General features: G+C 39.3%; 1 protein-coding gene across 3 annotated transcripts in view; it reads left to right on the top strand.

Annotated features, from left to right (window-relative positions):
- Positions 1–1,186: 1,186 nt before the first annotated feature.
- The window catches only part of usp48 (ubiquitin specific peptidase 48), a 41,908-nt gene continuing 22,083 nt past the window's right edge, over positions 1,187–21,011 (top strand). For 2 of the 3 annotated variants that reach the window (XR_005281147.1, XM_038289181.1), the window contains exons 1-15: positions 1,187–1,343; positions 1,739–1,879; positions 2,602–2,722; positions 2,830–2,971; positions 3,118–3,245; positions 5,173–5,297; positions 5,711–5,819; positions 8,282–8,415; positions 8,563–8,648; positions 12,675–12,854; positions 14,975–15,112; positions 15,199–15,348; positions 16,650–16,850; positions 17,580–17,691; positions 17,809–17,942. Coding sequence is in view for 2 of the 3 variants with exons in the window: in XM_038289181.1 (XP_038145109.1) it covers positions 1,746–1,879; positions 2,602–2,722; positions 2,830–2,971; positions 3,118–3,245; positions 5,173–5,297; positions 5,711–5,819; positions 8,282–8,415; positions 8,563–8,648; positions 12,675–12,854; positions 14,975–15,112; positions 15,199–15,348; positions 16,650–16,850; positions 17,580–17,691; positions 17,809–17,942 (1,894 nt within the window). In the remaining variant the exon portion in view is untranslated. Of the gene's footprint in view, positions 1,344–1,407; positions 1,546–1,738; positions 1,880–2,601; positions 2,723–2,829; positions 2,972–3,117; positions 3,246–5,172; positions 5,298–5,710; positions 5,820–8,281; positions 8,416–8,562; positions 8,649–12,674; positions 12,855–14,974; positions 15,113–15,198; positions 15,349–16,649; positions 16,851–17,579; positions 17,692–17,808; positions 17,943–21,011 lie in introns of those variants that run through there. The other variant, XM_038289182.1, reaches the window with a different exon arrangement.

Raw genomic sequence — 21,011 nt, 5'->3', positions numbered from 1 at the left:
TCTAATTCTAAAACCCTGTGTGTTTGGGTTGTTATAGATACTGCAACATCTATCTATCTATCTATCTATCTATCTATCTATCTATCTATCTATCTATCTATCTATCTATCTATCTATCTATCTATCTATCTATCTATCTATCTATCTATCTATCTATCTATCTATCTATCTATCTATCTATCTATCTATCTATCTATCTATCTATCTATCTATCTATCTATCTATCTATCTATCTATCTATCATTCTTGAAACTGGCTCAGATGTCTCAATCCCTGCATAACTGAGCCTGTGCGCCTTAAAAAGAGGGTACCATTCCCTGGGTGAAATTCCCAGGGTGGCGTTCTTGAGAAATCTATTTGGTTTGAAAAAAATTTCCCATAATGTCGCCACACCTGTTTTTAACTTAATAGTGATTTTTAACTGACTTTTTACACCAATAATTGATTTTATTGTTTGAATTGTGTAAATAAAGTGTTGTTAAAAACCAAAATATTTTCTTTCTTCCTTCCTTTGTTGCTTTTTTCCTTCCTTCTTTCCTTCCATAGAGTGCAAACAGATTGTAACTTGCAGTTCACAGATGTATTTACAGCTGTTGGGTTTTAACAAAATGTTGTGTACTGTGTCAGATGATGGAAATTTACAATATAACAAACTCCTCATTTAATTATTTTCAGCTGAAACTTGATTTTACGTCAATAATTGACGTAAGTGTTGTTAAAAGTCCTCTAGTTGCCGCTGCACTGCATCCTATCACCTTCTTATCTGGGATTTGGGATACTTTAGTGATTCTAGTGTGGCCAGTAGAGCCTGATGCTTACCACACTTAAAACTTGAGCTCACTGTGAACTTTAAAAGTCAGTCAGATTGATCAAACATATTATAAAGAAAAATCAAACTACATAAACAAAATAGTTACTTATGTGTCAATCCAATGTCTTGTTTTTTGCACAAGTTTAGGAACCATTTATTTTTACTTGTGAAACAGCGCCCCCTGCAGCCCCAGTATAGGAATACAAATATCAGCTCAAGTATTAAAAAATAAAAAAGTTTTTTTTTTTTTTTTTTTTTTTTTTATAGTTGGTTGGTTTTGCCCGCAGTCGATCCAGTAAAAGTATCATTTAGATCAAACCAAATCTAAATTTTTAAAAGAGAAAATGTGTTTGCGGGTACGTCCCTTTCTGTAACTACGTCACCTGCGTCACTAGTTTACGTAGCGTGGATTTTAAGCGGAGGAATTATTTATTTATAAACTGACGCAAAGGCGCTAAATCTAAAATAAACCGCTAATAAAATGTTATAACCTAACACGCATACAATGGTGAAGCAGCTACACGCATGAGAGGTTAGATAATACTTATATTTAACAGAATAGATTGTTTATATTAGCGTCAGAGTGTGTCTGTGCTAGCACAAGCAGCTAGCTACATTAAGCTAACAGGCTAACTTCACGAGTTCAGTCTTTAGCGCAGACGCTTCTAACTAATATTTGTTGGTAGCTGTCTTATTTTATTATATCTGTTTAGATGATATGGATGCTCGATTGTGTAAGTTCAGTTTTGTCGTGACACTCTAAATGGACCCACTTTAGTTGGCTAAACATAAGTAGCACTGACAACAGGATGATTGTAATTGAGTTGTATGCTAACAGTTAGCTTCTGATGATGTTAGCATGTCCAGGGAGCCGTCTGGTTGCCTTGAATGATTTTATTTGTTTGCTTTCTTCTCTGTTGTGTGTAGAAATAAAATGGCTCCCCGCGTTAAACTGGATAAAGCCGCGTGGCTGTGGGTGGAAACTGTCAAACCAGAAGACATAAAGCAGGAGCATATAGAGCTAGCATATCGAATCAACATCCCGGCCTGCAAGAGGGGAATCTGCAGGTACAGTATGGATCTTTTATAACATATAAGATTGTGAAGGATTTAATTTCATTTTGTGAAGTTAAACTATCAAATTGTCTCTTTTATATACTATATATATATATATATATATATATATATATATATATATATATACTATGTATATATATATATATATATACTATGTATATATTCACTATATATGTGTGTGTGTGTGCACAAAAAGCAGTGCTTTATTCCACATCCACAAGTTTTGGTTCCTGGTGTATTTTTAACTTGCTCAGAAATCCTTCTGTAGAGCTTTATAGAGATGTCAAACACTTTAAACATGTATAATATTCTTTTGTTTTGCTTATGCAAGTTTATGGATGGTTATGTCGCAGGTTTATAAACCTTTACAGCTTTATATTATTGTTCAACGTGCTCCTGTTGCGTTTTCCTCTTCTGATGATAAATTCCGCTCTGCTTGATCAGTAAATTATTATTCTTTTAGTTTTTTTGTCACTGTTGGCTCTTTTTCCTCCACAATCTGTTATGTATGTTGCTATTTTTTGAACTTAGCCACAAACTTTTAAAGTTTAATCACAGTTTGCTGATATTAATAGTATTGATTCTTGAAAAGAATCGAATTTCATTGTTATCAAAATGTATGTTTTCGCTAATATTAGAGAAACATAGCAAAAGTGACACTGATAAAAAGAAAAAAAATGTATATATATATATGTTTTTTTTTTTCTTCATAGGAGGAATTGCAAAGGGAATCCCAACTGTCTGGTTGGGATTGGGGAACAGGTGTGGCTTGGAGAGATTGATGAAAACACTTTCCATAATATTGATGATCCAAATTCTGAACGCAGAGAAAAGGTACTTTGTAAATTGCATACCATTTGTTAATATTAAGTCAATTAAATCTCCCTGGACTTATTTTAGGACTCTGTTCTGTACTAGTTTATCTCTTTGCTCCCTTCCAGAACATTTTTGTTGGCCTGACCAACCTTGGTGCAACTTGTTATGTCAACACATTCCTGCAAGTGTGGTTCCATAACCTGGAGCTTCGTAGTAGCCTCTATCAGTGTCAGAATTCCCGGGCACAGGAACACAATGTTGATTCTGGTAAATTCCAAAGCTACATGTTCTCTAAAACATCTTACTTATATAAATAAAAATAATTGACCATTAACTGATTTTAGCCAGATATAAAGTGTGATAACTCGATTTGCATCCGTGTCAAATGTATAATTTGACTGTTTGTCTTTCAGATTATGAACCACAGTCCATATGTGAGCACTTGCAGTACCTATTTGCCCTCCTGCAAAATAGCAACAGAAAGTACATTGACCCGTCAGGCCTGGTGAAAGCACTGGGTCTGGATACAGGACAGCAGCAGGTAAACCCCCTGCAGACCTGCTCTGTCAGGACCAGAAGTTTATTTAAACCCTTTCAAATTAAAAGTAAGATAAAAATAAAAGCTAGTATACCAAAAATATTTTAAGTTCCCCAGTTTATTTCCAGGGTCTTCATTATAGAAATATGTTTGTTTAATGATTTATATAGATATATAACTATATATAACTATATATATATATATATATATATATATATATATATATATATATATATATATATATATATATATATATATATATATATACGTGTATATTTATATACATATCTATATAGATATAATCTCTTCTAGTTCAACTGGATAACGTTAAAAAAAACCCAAGAAAATGTCAAAATAACAAAATAAAACAAATTTCTTTTATAAAGACGTCTCTAATGAGTGTTTGCCAGTATTATATTCTCTATTCTTTTAGTAACTTTGTGTTGTTCTTCCATTTGCTGTTGGACCATATAGATTTGCCAATGGAGGCTATGTGATTTCAAATTAACTTAGCTTTGTGTTCTCACACTGAATACCGGGATATTTGACCAAAATAGATGAATAAGTTCTGTTTTTTCCCACAACATCAGAGAAAACAGTAAAGAACAAAACAAACTTTAAAATATCTGTTTTATCTTATTTTATTAGTAGTGTTTTAATTGTTGAACAGCAGATTTAAACTGTCAGAGTCCTGCACGGGTCGAGTTTTACCAACCCGCACCCGCCCGAACCCGTTAGGATGACTAACGAACCCGACCCGTCACCCGCGGATATCTTCAATTCAAATCCGAACCCGACCCGACCCATTGATATTTAACCCGCAACCCGACCCGTTAACACATCAAGTAATAGGCTATAGTACGCTGCGCTGCAGAACAGCGCCATTAACACTGCAGCAGACGTGTATGCACTGACTGTGGCCTGATTAATAGAACATTTCTGATGTCCATAACAACACACACGCATAAAAAAAAAAATCACCAACTACCCGCCCGCACTAAAAAAATATCCGCCCGACCCGTTTATTTTTATTTATGTATTTTTCACCCACAAAAGAGCATTTTAACGGGTGACCCGTCGGGGACCCTGGGGTACCCGACCCGTTGCAGGACTCTAACGTACAGTGTGAGCAGGTGGATCGCATCAGATCGTCGGGTCGCACAATCTAAGAACAAAATTTGTGAGCTGTTAAACCCTGCAGTTTGGTCGTACAGTGTGAGCTATAGCTGCGTGCAACGATTTAAAATATCCTGAAGTGTTCGCCCGGCTTAAGAGAGGGATAATGTTGGAATAGGTAAAAGAAAATCCCCCAAAAATTATTGTAAAATGTTTAAAAAGTGTTCTTGGTCTTTAAGTTGGGAAAAGTGGGCAAAAGGCAGATTTAAGTGAGCACTCATCTCGCAGAAAAAAAAAAGTGTCATCTTCTAATAAAATCCAGCAGCAAATACGTGCTAAGCTCTGTTCCTGAAGCTCCGGAATAAAGTTCCGGTCCTGACGGTGCAGATCTGCAGCCAGACTCCTCTCAGTAAAAAAAGATACAAACTGTGGTCATCATCCTAATTTTAATTAAGGCTAGTTTTATAGCTGAAACACTTTAAATGAAGATTTGCTCTCCACATGTAATGTTTGCCGTACAGTTTTCATTTCATTCTATTAGTTTTTTAAGTAGTTGTGTTGTAGTTATCTATTTAAGGTGATCTTGTTCAATTACACCTGATTTATTTCAATGACTCCCTTCATCTACTGAGTGATCAGGAATATGGAGAAAAGTTCACCTGATCTGTTTGTCTGGATGATAGTTTGTTTTCTTTACATTTGGATCCCCTAATCACACGTGACACGGACTGGAAACTTCAGCTCGGCTTTTTATAATTAATGAGGGGTTTCTTTCAAAGTCTGATCACTAAATGTCTTTTATTTGTTTCGCCAGGATGCCCAGGAGTTCTCCAATCTTTTCCTGTCTCTGTTGGAGGAGACTTTGTCCAAGGAGAAGAATCCCAACTTGCAAAATCTCATCCAGCAGCAGTTCTGTGGGCAGTTCTCCTACGTTACCATGTAAGTCCAACTATATAAAGGAAAAAAAGGTCAATTTAAAGACACTGTACTGTTTTATGGCTTGTGGTGTGATGCTTTTCTTTTATTTTGTCTGACGTGAATAAATCGGTTTTATTTATTCACTACACAGATTAAATTCTATTCAGTTTATTTCTATAGCTCCAATTCACATCATGTCATCTCAGGTCACTTTCCAGTTCAACCAGATCATCCAGTCAGATTGATTCAAAGTTTTCTATCTAAGGAAAACCAGCTGATTGCATCGACTCATTGACTCTTCAGCAATCCCTCACACTAAGCATGCTTGTAGCGACAGTGGAGAGGAAAAACTCCCTTTGAACAGGAAGAAACCTCCAGCAGAACCAGGCTCAGTTTATTCTGGTTTATTTGACGTTGTTTGTCTTTTTCTGCAGGTGTAATCAGTGTGGAAGATCCTCTACTTTGCCGTCCAGATTCTATGAGCTGGAGCTGAATATTCAGGGCCACAAAAACCTCACTGAGTGCATCACAGAGTTCCTGAAGGTGACTTTCTCTGCGTATTAGTTTCACGCAAAAGCCTACAGAGGTGTACACTTATCGTTGTAATCATGATTGACTCATTAGAGCCATTAAAGCACATTCACATGAAAATTGATCTGATTTAGGGCTGCAACAACGAATCGATAAAATCGATAAAAATCGACTTTTAAAAGCGTTGGCAACGAATTTCATCATCGATTAGTTGTGTCGCTTGATTAATGCGTCATCCGCCGCCGCCGTCATCACATCCACTTGACTGAAGCGGGGGAAGAAAAAAAAATACGGCACAGCGAGTCAGCGCTGCAGGTGCAGTGTTGCCAAGTCAGCGACTTTTCAGACCCCTCCAGCGACTATTTTTCAAAAAAGCGACTAGCGACAAATCTGGCGACTTTTTACGGTGTCACTGGCGGCTTTTGGAGACTCTTACGTGAAAGCATGTATCGTTCCTACTCTGCCGTGGGGCGCCTCCCCCATCCCAACCCCGTTCTCCCGCAGGAGTCCCTCTCAGCGCTGCAGTCAGAGCCGCAGGATGTTTACCCTCAGCGTCCAGACTACAAATGAAGCGCGCATGCGCCGGGATTGACGGCGCAAATTGATCACAATAATTAAAATAGCCTGCGCTTTGTAAGGCGAAAAAAGTCGTAACATGCAACTTTTGTCAAAACAAATTAACATGGCACGGAACCACCATGTTTGTTTGGTTTTAAAGTGGGGAAACGTAACGTTAGTTTCTCAGGTAGCTCATCTGATGCTTTCCTTACCTTGTTAGTAGGTTACAGACAGTGATAAGGTTGGCTACTTATTTTACACTTTATTTCATTTGAATTAGCTTAAGCAGCGTTTATATTTTCTTTATAAATAAATTAACTTGCAAATTATGAGGGCAAGACTTTTAAAGTTTAAATCTTCTGGCAAAGATAAAGTAAAGATCCTGCAATTTATGGAAGTAAAGCAGAATAAAATCCAGCAAGATCAGTAATATGTCAATTAATTATCTGCCACATTCCCATGTAAATATCTGTCTTTGGAGGATGTGTTTTTTAGCACCCCTAGTTCTCTCATTTTTATTCCAAATACAATTTATAATTTGAATCACAGGGCTATTTTTATCTCTATGGTTCAGTATTTTCTCAAGTAGCAACTTTAACTGCTATACTTTCCTGTCTTAAAAGGCAGAACTCTTCTAGTCTAAAAAAACTCATTTGTTGAAATGGGGGGGCCTATTGTTTGAACCCCTTAGGGGCTTTAAAAACAAAAATGTCTTTTTTTGCACTTTATGAAACAAAGTAGCCTATATTTTGTGGATGTACAGCTACATTTCTCATGTAAGTTTGCGTAGTTTTAACACAAACATTTATTTTTCATATTGCACCAGTACAGTTAATGAGCAACCTGTACTTGTGTGCTTGTTTGTTCTGTCTAAAATGTTTATTTTGGAATAAAGAGATAAATATAAAAAATATTTTTTGTCCGATTCATCGAAAAAATAATAGGCCGATTCATCGATTTTTAAAATAATCGTTAGTTGCAGCCCTAATCTGAATTAAAAACACTGATCATTTATTGAACAGGATGGAATCATTTCAGATTTAAAGAACTTTCAGAAGTTTGAATTCCGAATATGAGCGGACTTTTCCTTTAATGGGCATATTTAAAGGTATAGTGGAGGATGTTCTTTTTCCTGGTGGATCATCAACATGAGTGGTCATCCTAATCGTCAATCATTCTGGTGATTATGTTTACATAAGGCCTAACTAGAAAAATTTAAAATCCTCTTTAGGAAATTAAGCTTTTATGAGCGATGCAACTTTTAAACAGAGTGTGCACGAGGAGAAACGGGCTCCTCCACGCCCTCGCACGGGTTTAACAGGCGTTCCCTATCAGCAGCGCGCACAGGGTTGTGCAAGTGCATTTTTTTTTAAAGTGGAGAGGGCAGGTCTTGTCAAAAATATGCGAAAGTCCTCCACTATAGCTTTTAAGAAAGAAGGATTTTCACCACTATTAAAGATGCAGAAACCGCTACAGTGATCTGTTATGTAAAGGATAACTTTGAGGATCGGGAGGCAAAGGCAGTGAGAAAATCTGGATATTTGTAAGCAAAACAAAGTGTTTAGCTTTCCTCCTCATCAGTCTGTAAAAGACCTCCTCTGCCTGGTATATGCTCGGTGCACTTCCAAGGTCTGCACGGCCAAATTACGTCATTTTGGGCTTCCAAGCCCTGACTGAATTTTTGCACGTAGCACCTAGGAAAATTTATAACTACGTGGATGAATCTGCGTGGAAAACGTGTAGGGCTGCGGCTCCCGTTGGCGAGGGTCGGCAAATGTAAATGTGTAGAGACGTTACAGTTTGTGGAAAACGCCATAAAAGAACTGAACCGAATGAAGCGTTGATGTGTTTTCTACTTCTTCGTGTAGCGTGGTGGTGTCAGCTTACAGCTTGTGCTGAAACTTGTGTCCTTGTAGGAAGAGAAGCTGGATGGAGAGAACCGCTACTTCTGTGAAAACTGCCAGAGCAAACAGAACGCCACCCGGAGAATCAGACTTCACAGCCTCCCTCCGACCCTCAACCTGCAGCTCATGCGCTTTGTCTTTGACAGGTCAGTAACGGGTCACACGGTTGGCTGTGGTCTGACGGCCTTAGTTCCATCTAACCATCAATCTGTCTGATTTAAAGATGGAGGGATGACCTGAACAACCATTATGAATAAAAAGCTGAAACTGATCATTATTTCTGTCATTCACAGACAAACGGGTCTAAAGAAGAAGCTCAACACTTTTATCAATTTTCCTGAGCAGCTGGACATGGAACCGTTCTTGGAAAGAAAACTAGGTACTGATTTACTTTTCTTGAGCCGGCGTTCTGCCAGATCAGCGTACCCCAGCATACCTATACTCAATACGCATGAGCAAGATGTTAGATTTGCATACATGTATGCTAGTCCCATTTCTCCCTTTAGTTTATCCCCGTTTAGCCCTTTAGTTTTGTACGAAAAACACATTTAACACTATAAATACACTTTAAAGGAATAGTACACCCAAAACATGATTAGCCTTCATTTTCTACTCACCCCCATGCTGAACAACACTCTGGAGTACTTTTTTGATATCTCAAATGCATCTGGAGATCTGGGAGGCTTCTTGCTGTCTGCTGACATTCAAATAATGGAGGTCTATGGCGCCCGAGGCAGAACGGTCCATAAAAGTCCACAAAAAACGTGTCAATATTCCTCCATACTGCTCGTCCAATGTATTCCAAGTGTCCTGAGTGGGTAGCGTCCAGAATTTACTCGAAACGAAGTCATTTAGAATGTTTTTAGAGCCTAAACAGTAGTGTATAGGATTTCCTAAAAGCGCGTTCACGACGCTACGGAAACCGCGGCAGACCAAACCAGATGAAAGTGCGCATTCAGCTCGGCAAAGAACTCATGCTCTTCCTCAACACTGAAGTCCTCAGACATTTTTCTTTCGTTGTTTCTTTCTTTGCACAGGTAAACAGCACATTTCTTCTTCTACGCTTGCATTATCGGCAGAGCAGACGCTGAATGCGCACTTTCATCTGGTTTGGTCTGCCGGCTTCCGTAGCGTCATGAACGCGCAGGCGCGCGCTTTTAGGAAATCCTATACACTACTGTTTATGCTCTAAAAACCTTCTAAATGACTTCGTTTCGAGTAAATTCTGGATGCTACCCACTCAGGACACTTGGAATACATTGGACGAGCAGTATGGAGGAATATTGACACGTTTTTTGTGGACTTTTATGGACCTTTCTGCCTCGGGCGCCATAGACCTCCATTATTTGAATGTCAGCAGACAGCAAGAAGCCTCCCAGATCTCCAGATGCATTTGAGATATCAAAAAAGTACTCCAGAGTGTTGTTCAGCATGGGGGTGAGTAGAAAATGAAGGCTAATCATGTTTTGGGTGTACTATTCCTTTAAACTACCTCGAAGGGCGTGTTTCCCTCTATTCATGTACAGAAAAACAATTTAAGTTAGTCATACGCTTCAAGAAACAGTAAAAAGTAAGTAATTAGATTGTTTTTTTTGTACATGACTAAAGGGATTGATGCCTGTTGCGGTAGTCTATCATTTTCGTACAAAACTAAAGGGATAAACTTTAGAGACAAACGGGTATTGTTGACTATGGCTATGCTGTTCTGACAGAACACCAGGACAAATATGGCGTCAGGATTCTGCCAAAAGTCAACTCATGTAATAAATCCTCTTTTGAACAGCTCTATTTCCTACGGACACTCTTTAACTCTTCCTAATGCGCATGTTTAGCATGTTACATGTATAAGTAGAGAACAACAGGCCCCAGTATATCACACACAAGTGCTTGATCCTTCTCTGCACGTGTGTGGTTTGATTTCCATGCATGAGTCCTAGCGTGTGGACGTGTTTCAGCTCACTCTTGTCATCTTTTGTCACTTGTCAACCTGCCTGTGATTGGCTACTTGTCAGGTAATCCCGCCTCTTGAGGCTGTAATCTTCTTTCTACTAGCAGAGCAACTTCAGGCTAACCCTCTTCTCTTTAAGAGTTGGAAGTTGGTAATCAAAGTCATCATTAGATATTAGGGCTGAACCAATTAATTGGATTCATTGTGATCAATCGATTACAATGAAACATTCCTGGAGCTGACAGAGCAAAGAAAATATCTAAACATTTAGCATCCAGAGCTCCTCAAGTGGAAATGTTTATGTCAGCTGGTTAAATTTCTTGAAAAATCTTTTTTAAGGAACCTTATGCAATCCAAATATTAATCGATTCATTGAAGAATTATCAACAGATTAATCGATTCGTAAAGTAATCGTTAGTTACATCCATATTAGATATAACATGGTCTGAATGAGAGTTATAGGACGTCTACAAAAGAGGCCCGAAAGTTTCTGCTAGCTCAAACAATAGCTTGAAACGGGAAGATGGTTTACGCTGCTCACCTTGGCAACGGGTCACAACTCAGAATGCAGGATTCAAAAGTAGCCAATCACAGTGGGGTTGCTTTGTCTGGTGGGTAATGCCTTGAAAGTGACAAAATTGACAAGATCGTAGAGAAAACGGGTCCACAGGAGGAGGAGGGAGGCTGCAGGAGCGTGGAAATCAAAGCACACGCCTTCAGAGAAGGAACAACAGGGTTCCCGCGGGTCCTTAAAAAGTCTTAAAAGGCATTGAATTCTTCAAAATAAAACTAAGGCCTTAATTGGTATTAAAAGGTCTTAAATCAGTCTTTCGTAAGTCTTAATTTTTAAAACATCATAAACACGATTATTTTTATTATGATTTATTTTTGTAATCTAAATAAAACGTTAAAATTGACAATTTTTTTTTAAATTAAAAAATAACTGCTCGCCATTACTGGTTCCGTCCCGATAGCGGAACCAATAAAAGCGTTGTTGCGGCCGGGTCATTTGGGAGATGCACCATTAACTTTTTGTCTGGAAAATATGAGCAAGTGTAAATGTAACCAAAATTGTCTCCAGCCAAGAGTTTTCTCCATGGCTAAAACCAGGGAACATACATGAGGCTCAGTGGATTTATGCAAGAAGTCATTCAAGCTCAGAACGATGGGAATTAAGGCAGTGGAGTCAAACACAAAGCGTCAAAATGGAGTTACAGAGAAACAGCCGGTATTTCTCAGTTTAGTTCCACCCTTGTCTCTGCAACGCCTCCACTTATCACCAAATCAAACATACTAAGAAAACCATACAAAGAAAAATAGCTGCAAAAAAGACTTAGCACTGGTTATGTTGGGGCTTTAAACTGATTTGTTTTGTTCCCTGCTAAAACAAAGTTTGTGAATTCAGTTAAATAATTGTTCAAATATATCTGTCATTTGTGTGTTTTTAGCTTTCTTCCTGTATGGGAAGCTTTTCAACATTTGAAACATTAGTGCAGTGGTTTATGTTAAAATAAACCTTTGGGTTAAGTTGATGCAAGCAGGTTTTTCTTGCGTTTCTTGTGAATTTGGTCTTGAATTTTTATTTCAAGTGGCATTAAAAAGTCTTAAAAAGTCTTAAATTTAACTTGCCTAATGCTGTAGGAACCCTGAACAAGCTTTTGTGAAATCCTGACTCCATACGACGCCATATTCGGTCTGTTTAACCGAGTATGGCGTTGTTAAACATGATTAGCTCACACATGAAAGTTGTTAGGTGGTTTTAGCTAGCTCTTAGCTTCTCTATGTCGTTTATTATAAGATTGTATTTATATAGTAGTAATTCAGTTTTGTTTAAGGTGTGTTGCATTTTGTGTCCTTAGTTGCAGTAATATGTTTATATTTTTAGCCAAAGTTTAAAATGGTACTGAACTTGTTAATACCGGGTAAAGATGTTTCCATTAGTTGGGGTTAAAGCTACTTTCTCACTCGGTTCATCAGGAGTGATTCAGACCTTCTGAAGAAGCTCGCGTTGTTTGTTCGCCGCTTCTCAGACCAAGATCCTTGTGTAACATTGTTGCTATACAACCAGGCTACACAGAATATTAAAAAAGGATTTATGACAATTCTTTTTCGCTGAACTTACGACTGTTAACCTTTTATAATTATGCCATCGACTTATTTATTCATATGTACTTTACAATGAAGTTTAGTTTTTGTTTGCTTTTACCTTTTTATGATGATGTTACCTGTAGCACATTGAGATTTTCCTTCAATGTAAAGTTCATTACAAATAAAATTAAATAAATAAAAATGTTGCCCTTGAACAGAATAGGTCAGACAGTTTTATGTTTTCATAGATGAATTCTGTCAAAAACTGAATTCATGTCTGTACTTTCAACGCTAGCTAAAGTGTTTCCTGAGGAAGATGTTTTTTATGATATCCTGGATGAAAAGTTTCATGTTTGACTGTTTCCTCAGACCAGAGTTCTGTCTATGAGCTGAGTGCGGTGCTGATCCACCGAGGCATCAGCGCCTACTCGGGACACTACATCGCCCACGTCAAGGACGCTCTTACCGGCGACTGGTACAAATTCAACGATGAGGAGATCGAAAAAATGGAAGGAAAGAAGCTGCAGCTTGGAATTGAAGAGGACATCGGTGAGCGGCTGCGTTTTTATAAATCACTCTAATTTTACGTACAAGATCTGCTCGGGGCCCCGCCCCTTCTTAATTCATCATTATATGGCAACGCCGCTTGGACAAAATGTATTATAACAGTTTCTTCAGAATCAGATCTGTTGTTGACTGTCAACATATCATTCCCTGTATTTGCAATCATTTTACATTTCATCTGTGATCTAAAGTAGCCGAAAGTTGAAAACAATCATTATCAAACCGGAAGGAAATTCCTGCCTTCTAAGACAGACTGAGCTCTTCTATTTAACAAAGAGATGCTAAATGTCTTATGCTAAGTTCAGGCAGCAGGAGCAGCTAACACGCACCTGCAGCTTCATTTTTTGATGCTTGTACCAGTTTAGTTCTGACGCGCGGCTGAAGCATCTTTGCTGCTTTCGCTGCGTGGTGGAAAAGTGGGTTTAATGCGCGGTGGGCGGAGCTACTCTATCCTTTTTGTGCCTGGAACAATGACGGCTATATTAGCTGTGATCTGCGGGTAGAAAGTAGTTAGAATCTATGTTGAAGTGAGAAAGTCCTCCTGAAAACATGGTCTGTGCATGACCTTCTGGTAGGATCACAGAGCAGCACAGTAATGCTGGATTTTTTCGGTTTATAATGCATGCACTTTCATTTATGCATTTTAATAAGTTTATTATTATAATATTTATTAATAATATCGATATTAATTAGGGATGCACGATATAATTGGCCCCCTATCGGTATCGGCCTTAAAACTGAATATCGGACATCGGCCACCCCACCGATATTTAACCCGATATTTGATCAGCTTCTGAGTTTCTAAAGACTAAAAAAACAAAATACTACTTCTTCTTCTTCTTCCTCAAAAACTTTTTTTTTACAGACTTAAAAACTTCTAAAGACGAGGGAAAAAATATTGATGCATTAAAATATCCCAATATCTTCATATGCTGATATATTGCCATTTAAAAACACCATATCAATCTCTTTTACTAATGAAATATTGCTATATGTCATCGTTATGCTACGAAATCCCCCGAAAATTCACCAAATGTTTCCATATTTTTATATGTTGATATATTGACGCGGTATCGATCTATTTTACTAACAAAATCTCACAAGAATTTGCAAAATATCACGAGAGTTTGTAACAGAACGATGAAATTTCACCAGATTTTGAAAGTAAAATAGATCGATACCGCGTTTTTAAAAATCTATTTGATATCAGCATATGAAAATATATTTGAGTATATTATTTTTCAAAGTGTCAGAAATGGATAACAAAACTGCTATTTTCAATGACTACTTATTTTTGTCCAGCTTTAACATCGGTATCGATATCGGTTATCGGCTACATGAGTTTTAAAGTATCGGCATATCGGATATCGGCCAAAATCCCAATATCGTGCATCCCTAATATTAATATTTGTTTTTAAAAAAATTTGTTATGTCGTGGTTTAATAGGCTATGTTCATTTTAATGTTTTAATAAACATTTAACCAGTCCTGAGTTAGAATAAAAACAACATTAATATGTTGCCTGGAAAGTAAATAAGTACTGAAATAAACATAAAAGCAAATTAAGCTACAAATCTGTTTTCTAACAAAAAACCAGAGCGCTTCTGTTTAAGTCCCCTATAAACACATGTAAACTTGACAAAACAGGAAAAAAACATGAACTAAATAATATTCAGCTTTTCTATATCATTTTCACTTGGTGTTCATCAATCAGCTGGGTGTTAATGAACCACCTGAGCTTCTCCTCAGTCCACAGCAGTGGGATGTTTCAGCCACTCATTCGCAGAGCAGCAGTGCAGCCATACCCACTCTAGTCATCATCTAAATGTTGATTAGGACATTTTCTTTTGATCTTTCTGGACCTTACAGAGCAAAACCCGATTCCAGCCATTTTTTATTAAAATTCTTTATCTGGGAAGTCAAATATTACATGTTTTCAGTGCAATGCCATGGCTGGCCTCTAGGGTTACTAGAGGTTGGTAATCACTGAAAGAGAAGATGAACACCCATGGTGACCGGATGTAAACTTTTGGTAACAGTTGAATCCGGTTGAGGCCTGTTAGAGTGAACTGTTTTCCTTTTGCTTCCTCATCTCTCCTAATTTAGCTGAAACAGGAAAAACCCAATCCAGAAAACCCAAATGCAGTAAAGGCTACCACTGCTCTAGAAACGCTTACATGCTGGTATACAAGGTCCAGGAGGAGAAGAGCTCAGAACCTTCCAGGACTAACGTCGAGGTCCCAGGTGAGTAGAACGTCTCTCCAAAGATCTCAGCCAAGTTTTTAACCATCTTTGTTTTCTGATCTTCCTTCTGTGGATCCTTTCATCAGCATTCCTTCAGAAGTTGGTCGACCAAGACAACCATAAGTTTGAAGAGTGGTGCATGGAGATGGCCAACATGAGAAAGCAGAGTGTGGATAAGGGCAGGGCCAAGCATGAAGAGGTGAAGGAGCTCTACGACCTTCTACCTGCAAAAGACGGTCGGTAAAATGTTCCTTAATGACTCTACTACCCAGAAAATGGGACTTTGTTCATGTCTGAAGGTAAAATTTTAGAAGTACAACAGGAAGTCAGTGTGACATAAGGTGGGCGTAACTAGGGCTGGGCGATATAGAAAAAAAGCTTATCGATAAAAATAAAAATGCATATTGATCGATAATTATTGAAAAGATTTGAAACCATATTTTATGTGCAGCTCTGCCTGGAATTTTTTTATAATATTGCTAAATGATTTAATTTTAATAAAGAACACAAGCACAGACTTTAAATTAAATCTTTATTTAACCATAACAGAATTGTTTTAAAGAAAAATAACTTAAGAGACCTGAGTTATGTTATTAAATACTGACAAAGAATAAACTAAAGTGACCAGAAAAGTGACCAAAATGAATATAACAAATAAATGCCCCCCTCCCCTCAACCGCCGCCCCCATTCTCCTGCCTTAACCTGAGTTATTATTTACCGCCCAACGCGCGTCAGACACACTTTGCACAAGTCAAAACGAACTGGTACAAGCAGCAAAAAGGAAGCAGCAGACGCGATTTTGCTGCTCTTGCTGCGTCCGGTGTGAACGCAGCCTTACTTTGAACGGCCGGTTCACACCGATGTCGAGCGGTTGAAGTCCCTTTGTCAGACCTCACGCAATAAGCACAGCGTTCATTTGTTTCACCATGTTTTTCACATCGGCTGTGAGATGGGCACGCATGGAGTCACAGATTAACGGCGATGGTGATGCGTGGAAAAAACCACCTGGTCTACATTCACATTCACCTCCCTCAGCCACTCTTTCATCACCTCCTCAATGAGGAGATGAGGAGTTCTGCATAAAGCGGATACCTGTTCTTTTATACACAATCCACGCCCACACTTCCCCCTTTAACGTTCTCATGGTGGTCTCAACAACGTCTGCAGTAACACATAGGGCGCACCGCACATTTTGAGAGAAAAAAAGACGTTTATATGCGCCTTATAGACGTGAAAATACGGTAGTACTAGATTCAGTGCGACTTAGTTTGCCTTATGGGGTTACATATCAGAAGTCAGGGAACTGAGATGAATGTTTAGAGCAGGCATCCAGCACAGCTGATTTTAATTGAAAGCTGAATAACAGGCTTCTGCTCTACTGCATTCATGATAATCAGCTGTGCTAAGCAGGGAAACCCTTAAAACCTGCAGGACAGCGGGCCTCGAGGACCGAGTTTGGGGATGCCTGGTTTAGAGTAAACCGCCCCAGATTGATGATCTAAATGCTTTGTATGTTTCTGTGCCTTTCTTCTGTAGGAGAACCATTTGAGTTTATCCCCCTGGAGTGGCTGAAGAAGTGGCTCGATGACTCCACTGCCACCAAGGAAATTGACAACTCCATTTTTCTTTGTTCTCATGGAAAGCTGCACCCAGACAAGATGACAGATATCAAGAGGGTTTCTCTGCAAGCAGCCAAACTCTTGTACGAACGCTACGGTGGCGGACCAAGACTTGACGGTGAGCCAAACATTGTTTGCTCTCAGCTACAGAAGGGACCTTCTTCAAACGCTCTTCAAATGAACCTTTCTGCATCTTTGCAGGCTTTAACAGCAGTAATGCTACGTTCAGGCCTTCAGTTTTCATGCTTGTACCAGTTTAGTTCTGACCCTCGGCTAAAGCATGTTTGCTGCTCTAGCTGCGCAGAGGTAAAAGTGGGTCTGATGCCTTCTGGCCCGCTTACCCCTCGCGGTTTTCCACTACTGGTCGCGGCAGCTGGAAGGCGGGTTTAATGTACGTAATCCAAACTGCAGGAACCAGGATGATAAAAGCGAACATATTCTGCCGGCAGGTTTCTACATTTGAAGTTAATTTAGGCATCAGCAGTGCTGTGTCTGTCTCCCTGCCAGCTCCCAGATCAGCTTCTCTGATTGGTTGATGTGGCGTCCAGCAGATAAAGTTACATTTTTCCAAATGCAGCAGCTGCTGCTTCTGAAGCCCTACAAGCGAGTCAGATCCTCAGAAGCTCATGAGGCGCTGCTTCAGCTGCCCAGACGCGCCGCTGGACCTTTTGCTACGCGTCAACCATTAACTTTGCATGTAAACTAGCTGCTTCTGCTTTAAACGCAGCATAACTCACTTAAGATAGGGATGCTCTGAAAATAATCCCAAACCTGGCTAAGATTCAGGGGTTTGAAGTAGAATATTTGTTTGTAGTTTTGTTTCGGTTAAATTGTTTGTTTTTTTCAGGTTGTTCTCTGTGTAGAGACTGCGTCAGCGAGCGGTGCAGGGTGCTGCGGCTAAAAAGACAGCTCGATGAAGACTACAAAGGGATTTCTAATCTAGTAAAGCGCACATCCAAGTAAGTAAAAAGCCCCCTTTAACTTTAATTTGGTTGGATTTGTTTGACTGGTCTGTGCTCTCCTTCATTTTAAGAGTGTAGTTTTCATAAATCCTGTGTTTGTTTTGTGTCTTGTAGTGGTGAAGGCTACTGGGTGGGAAAGGCATCTTTGCGTGGCTGGAGGCAGCTGGCTTTGGAACAGCTGGAAGAAGATGAGCATGAAACCAAACACAGCAATGGCAGGACCAACGGCCAGGGACCGCACGCTAACAGTAAGCCTCAGCAGACTGCTAGGGGTGTCCCAGTCAGCATTTTAGGCCTCCGATCCAATCTTTTTACCTCAAATCCGATCCAATGTAGAGTCCCAATCTGATATTCTGCCTTTAGTATTTAAATTTATAAAATTCAAACAAGTAACTCAAATCTTTTTAAGATTAATATTCCATCAATAAGGAATTCCACCAATAATTGCTTTTATTATTGTAAATCCAATGAAATTAAAATCTTACTTAGAATTAAAGGTTTTAAAAATTTTAGACAAAAGTAAAAAGAAAAACACTAACTTGATACAGTGTTATCAGAAGGAAGTGCGATCCAAGATCCACTTTTAGCTTATAAGTGCTTAATATAGAATGCCATAAAGTCAATAAAAGATAAAGTGCACATTTAAAATGCCCTTGTTCATCTTAAATGGCCGTCTGCAATGTAGCGTCTCTATGACAGAGCGTAGCGCGGGCTCAAAGCTTACAGAAGACTGGTCAGTCCCACGTTCTCCTGAGATGGGCCTGTTGTCAGGAGCAATAAACACGACCGACCTCTCTGTGCGCTCTTATTTTCTTTGGAGTATTTGTCTCTCCTCATAACGTCCAGCGTTTGTGGCTTTGCTTTAACAACCGTTCCACCTGCAGCTTTACGAAACGCTTTACACACATCGTCATGTTTTGTCCTCAGATGAACGAATAAAGCATGTGGTGTTTGATGTAGCTCTGCTGCTAACTCCTCTTGAAATTGCCATGTTGCAGACATTGCAAGTAGCTTTAGGACAGTCTTTCCTCTTGAGAGTAAAATATTTCCTCACTTCTGACATGCTTGTTTTGCACCGCCACAGAGGTTTCCGTTCACAGCTACTGTCAACTAGCAGTTACTTTACTGTAGTTGCTGTAAAGATTTGTGCGAAAAGTCAGCTAATGTAGCAGAGCTCCGATCACCGGAAATTATCCGATCTCGAGATCGGGACATCCCAATCCTCACCTCCTTTGATACTCTCTTACCCCATTTACACTACCCTTGAAAAACCGATCCATTCCGAGAGCGGTCCGAGCTCGGATCAGTTAACCAGGCCGAGCTCTGTTCTGATGACCGTTTACTCGACTCCTCACCTCCTAGTGACGATCTGCGGTATTACTGCCAGTATTAAAGGAGGAAATCAAGCAGTTGGTGGCGGTAATGCACCAAAAGTTGTTTGCCAACCGCCATAAAAAACAAGAAGAAGAAGACGAAGAAGGAGGGAATCAAGCAAATCAAAATGGCGGCGCCCGTTACATTCAGAAAGTTATGCTTGATTATTATCGCTGTCTTTCGGTGTTATTGTTTAAAATGCCATTATTTAAAATGTTGCGTGGAGAAGATTTCGATTATTGTTTATAGTTGAAGAAGTTGTTCTTCTTCTTCTGTTTCCGGAGGGGCATTACCGCCAACTACTGGAATGGAGTGTGAATCGGGATGTGCAGCCAGACGGAGCTGACGCGTTCTGCTCATGCGCTCTTGTTATCAGAGAACCGAGCCAGGGAAAAACCGAGCCCACCTCTGGAACTGGTCTGCAGTTAGCTCTGTCCGGTTGTGTCTAGCTCGGTTCAGTTCAGTTTGCTTTCCATTTACACACAATAAGTTATCCCAGTTACTGAGCTCGGACCGGTCTCCGTAGTGTAAATGGGATATCTGATTCCTCTGTAGATATCTGTTAGCTGAAGCCCTCGGTGGAGGGGAAATCGTTTCACAGCATGTTTAAAAGGTCCTGCAAATTCAAACATTAGACTCCACCAAAACACATGCTAAGAAAAATACTACAAGTTAAGAAAAGCTGCAACCTAGCATAACGGAAGAGCTCCACACCTCTAGGGGGATGCCCATCAACGCCTATGAGACGAGCACATAGACGTTACTATGAAACATACGAGGCGTCAGACTCCAGTCCTCGATCGCCGAAGTCCACCTCTGCTTCTAAACATCGGAATCAAATAATTAGGTCCTTAGCAGTGGGCTAAGGTCAGTTTACATCAGGGAACCGCTGTGGTTAAATCTACAGAGATCGATGGATTTCACTCGGTTCATTTTACTTTGCAAGTAAAAAGAGAGCAAGACATCAACTTCCCTCGCAGCATGATATTTAGCTCTGTTCTGATCCAGACAGTGTTTATCTCTCCTTAATTAAAACCCTACAGAAAGGCTGTGAAGGTCTCCACACATAATGTAGGGAAATAATCCTTGAGAAAAAGTCCAGTTTGTTATGAGAGCTATTATTTTTATCCCAAACACTCCTTAATAGGATAAAAGAACTCCTCTCCCTTAGAAGCCTTTTAGCTCTGAGGCCTGAATGAACGACTCAGCCCTAAGAAATCCTTTTATGTAAAAAGAAATTAATAGGAGATTGATTCCCCCCCCCCCACACAGCTGATAAAAATTAGTTTCATGTAATAAATGGAAAACAGACTGAAGATGGATTAATCAGAACTGTTATAAACCGTCCAGCTCTAGATTTCATAACTTATAACTTTTAGTTTTTTGGCGTCGATCTCAGCGGTGGGTGCCGAGGTCCTGCTGGGATGAAGGGTTTATAACACGTCTCCTCTGACCTGCATGTTGGTCTCATGTCTCATGCTAATATGAGGATCAGACTCACCTTAAAGGCACACTGTGTACCTTATGGCCACTAGGGGCGCTAGACTTTTAACTGCCCGCATTTTGCTTCTTATAAACAGAAAATAATAACAAAGATCTATGACTGTATACTAAGAACAAAGTGTTAACTTACCTGTCTAATACCGTATTTTCACGACCATAAGGCGCAGTCTCATTTATGTGTGCCATTACTGTATTTAAAACACACATAAGGCGCACCGGACTATAGGGCGCGGGTTTTATATACCGGTAAATATCCTCTACTACGTTTAAATACCTCTACTGCATGTTTAAAAATAGAGTGGGAGCAAAACTGTAGGGGTGTGCATTGGCACTGCCCTCACGATTCGATTCGATTACGATTCACCAGGTTACGTTGCGATTTAATTTGATTCTACGATGCATTGCGATGCATCAAAATCCCATTGACTTCGTAAAATCCG

Source organism: Cyprinodon tularosa, unplaced genomic scaffold (genome assembly GCF_016077235.1).
Source record: "Cyprinodon tularosa strain WSP-4 unplaced genomic scaffold, ASM1607723v1 ctg264, whole genome shotgun sequence".
NCBI classification, from domain to species: domain Eukaryota; kingdom Metazoa; phylum Chordata; class Actinopteri; order Cyprinodontiformes; family Cyprinodontidae; genus Cyprinodon; species Cyprinodon tularosa.
This window is presented reverse-complemented; position numbering and strand designations above follow the sequence as displayed.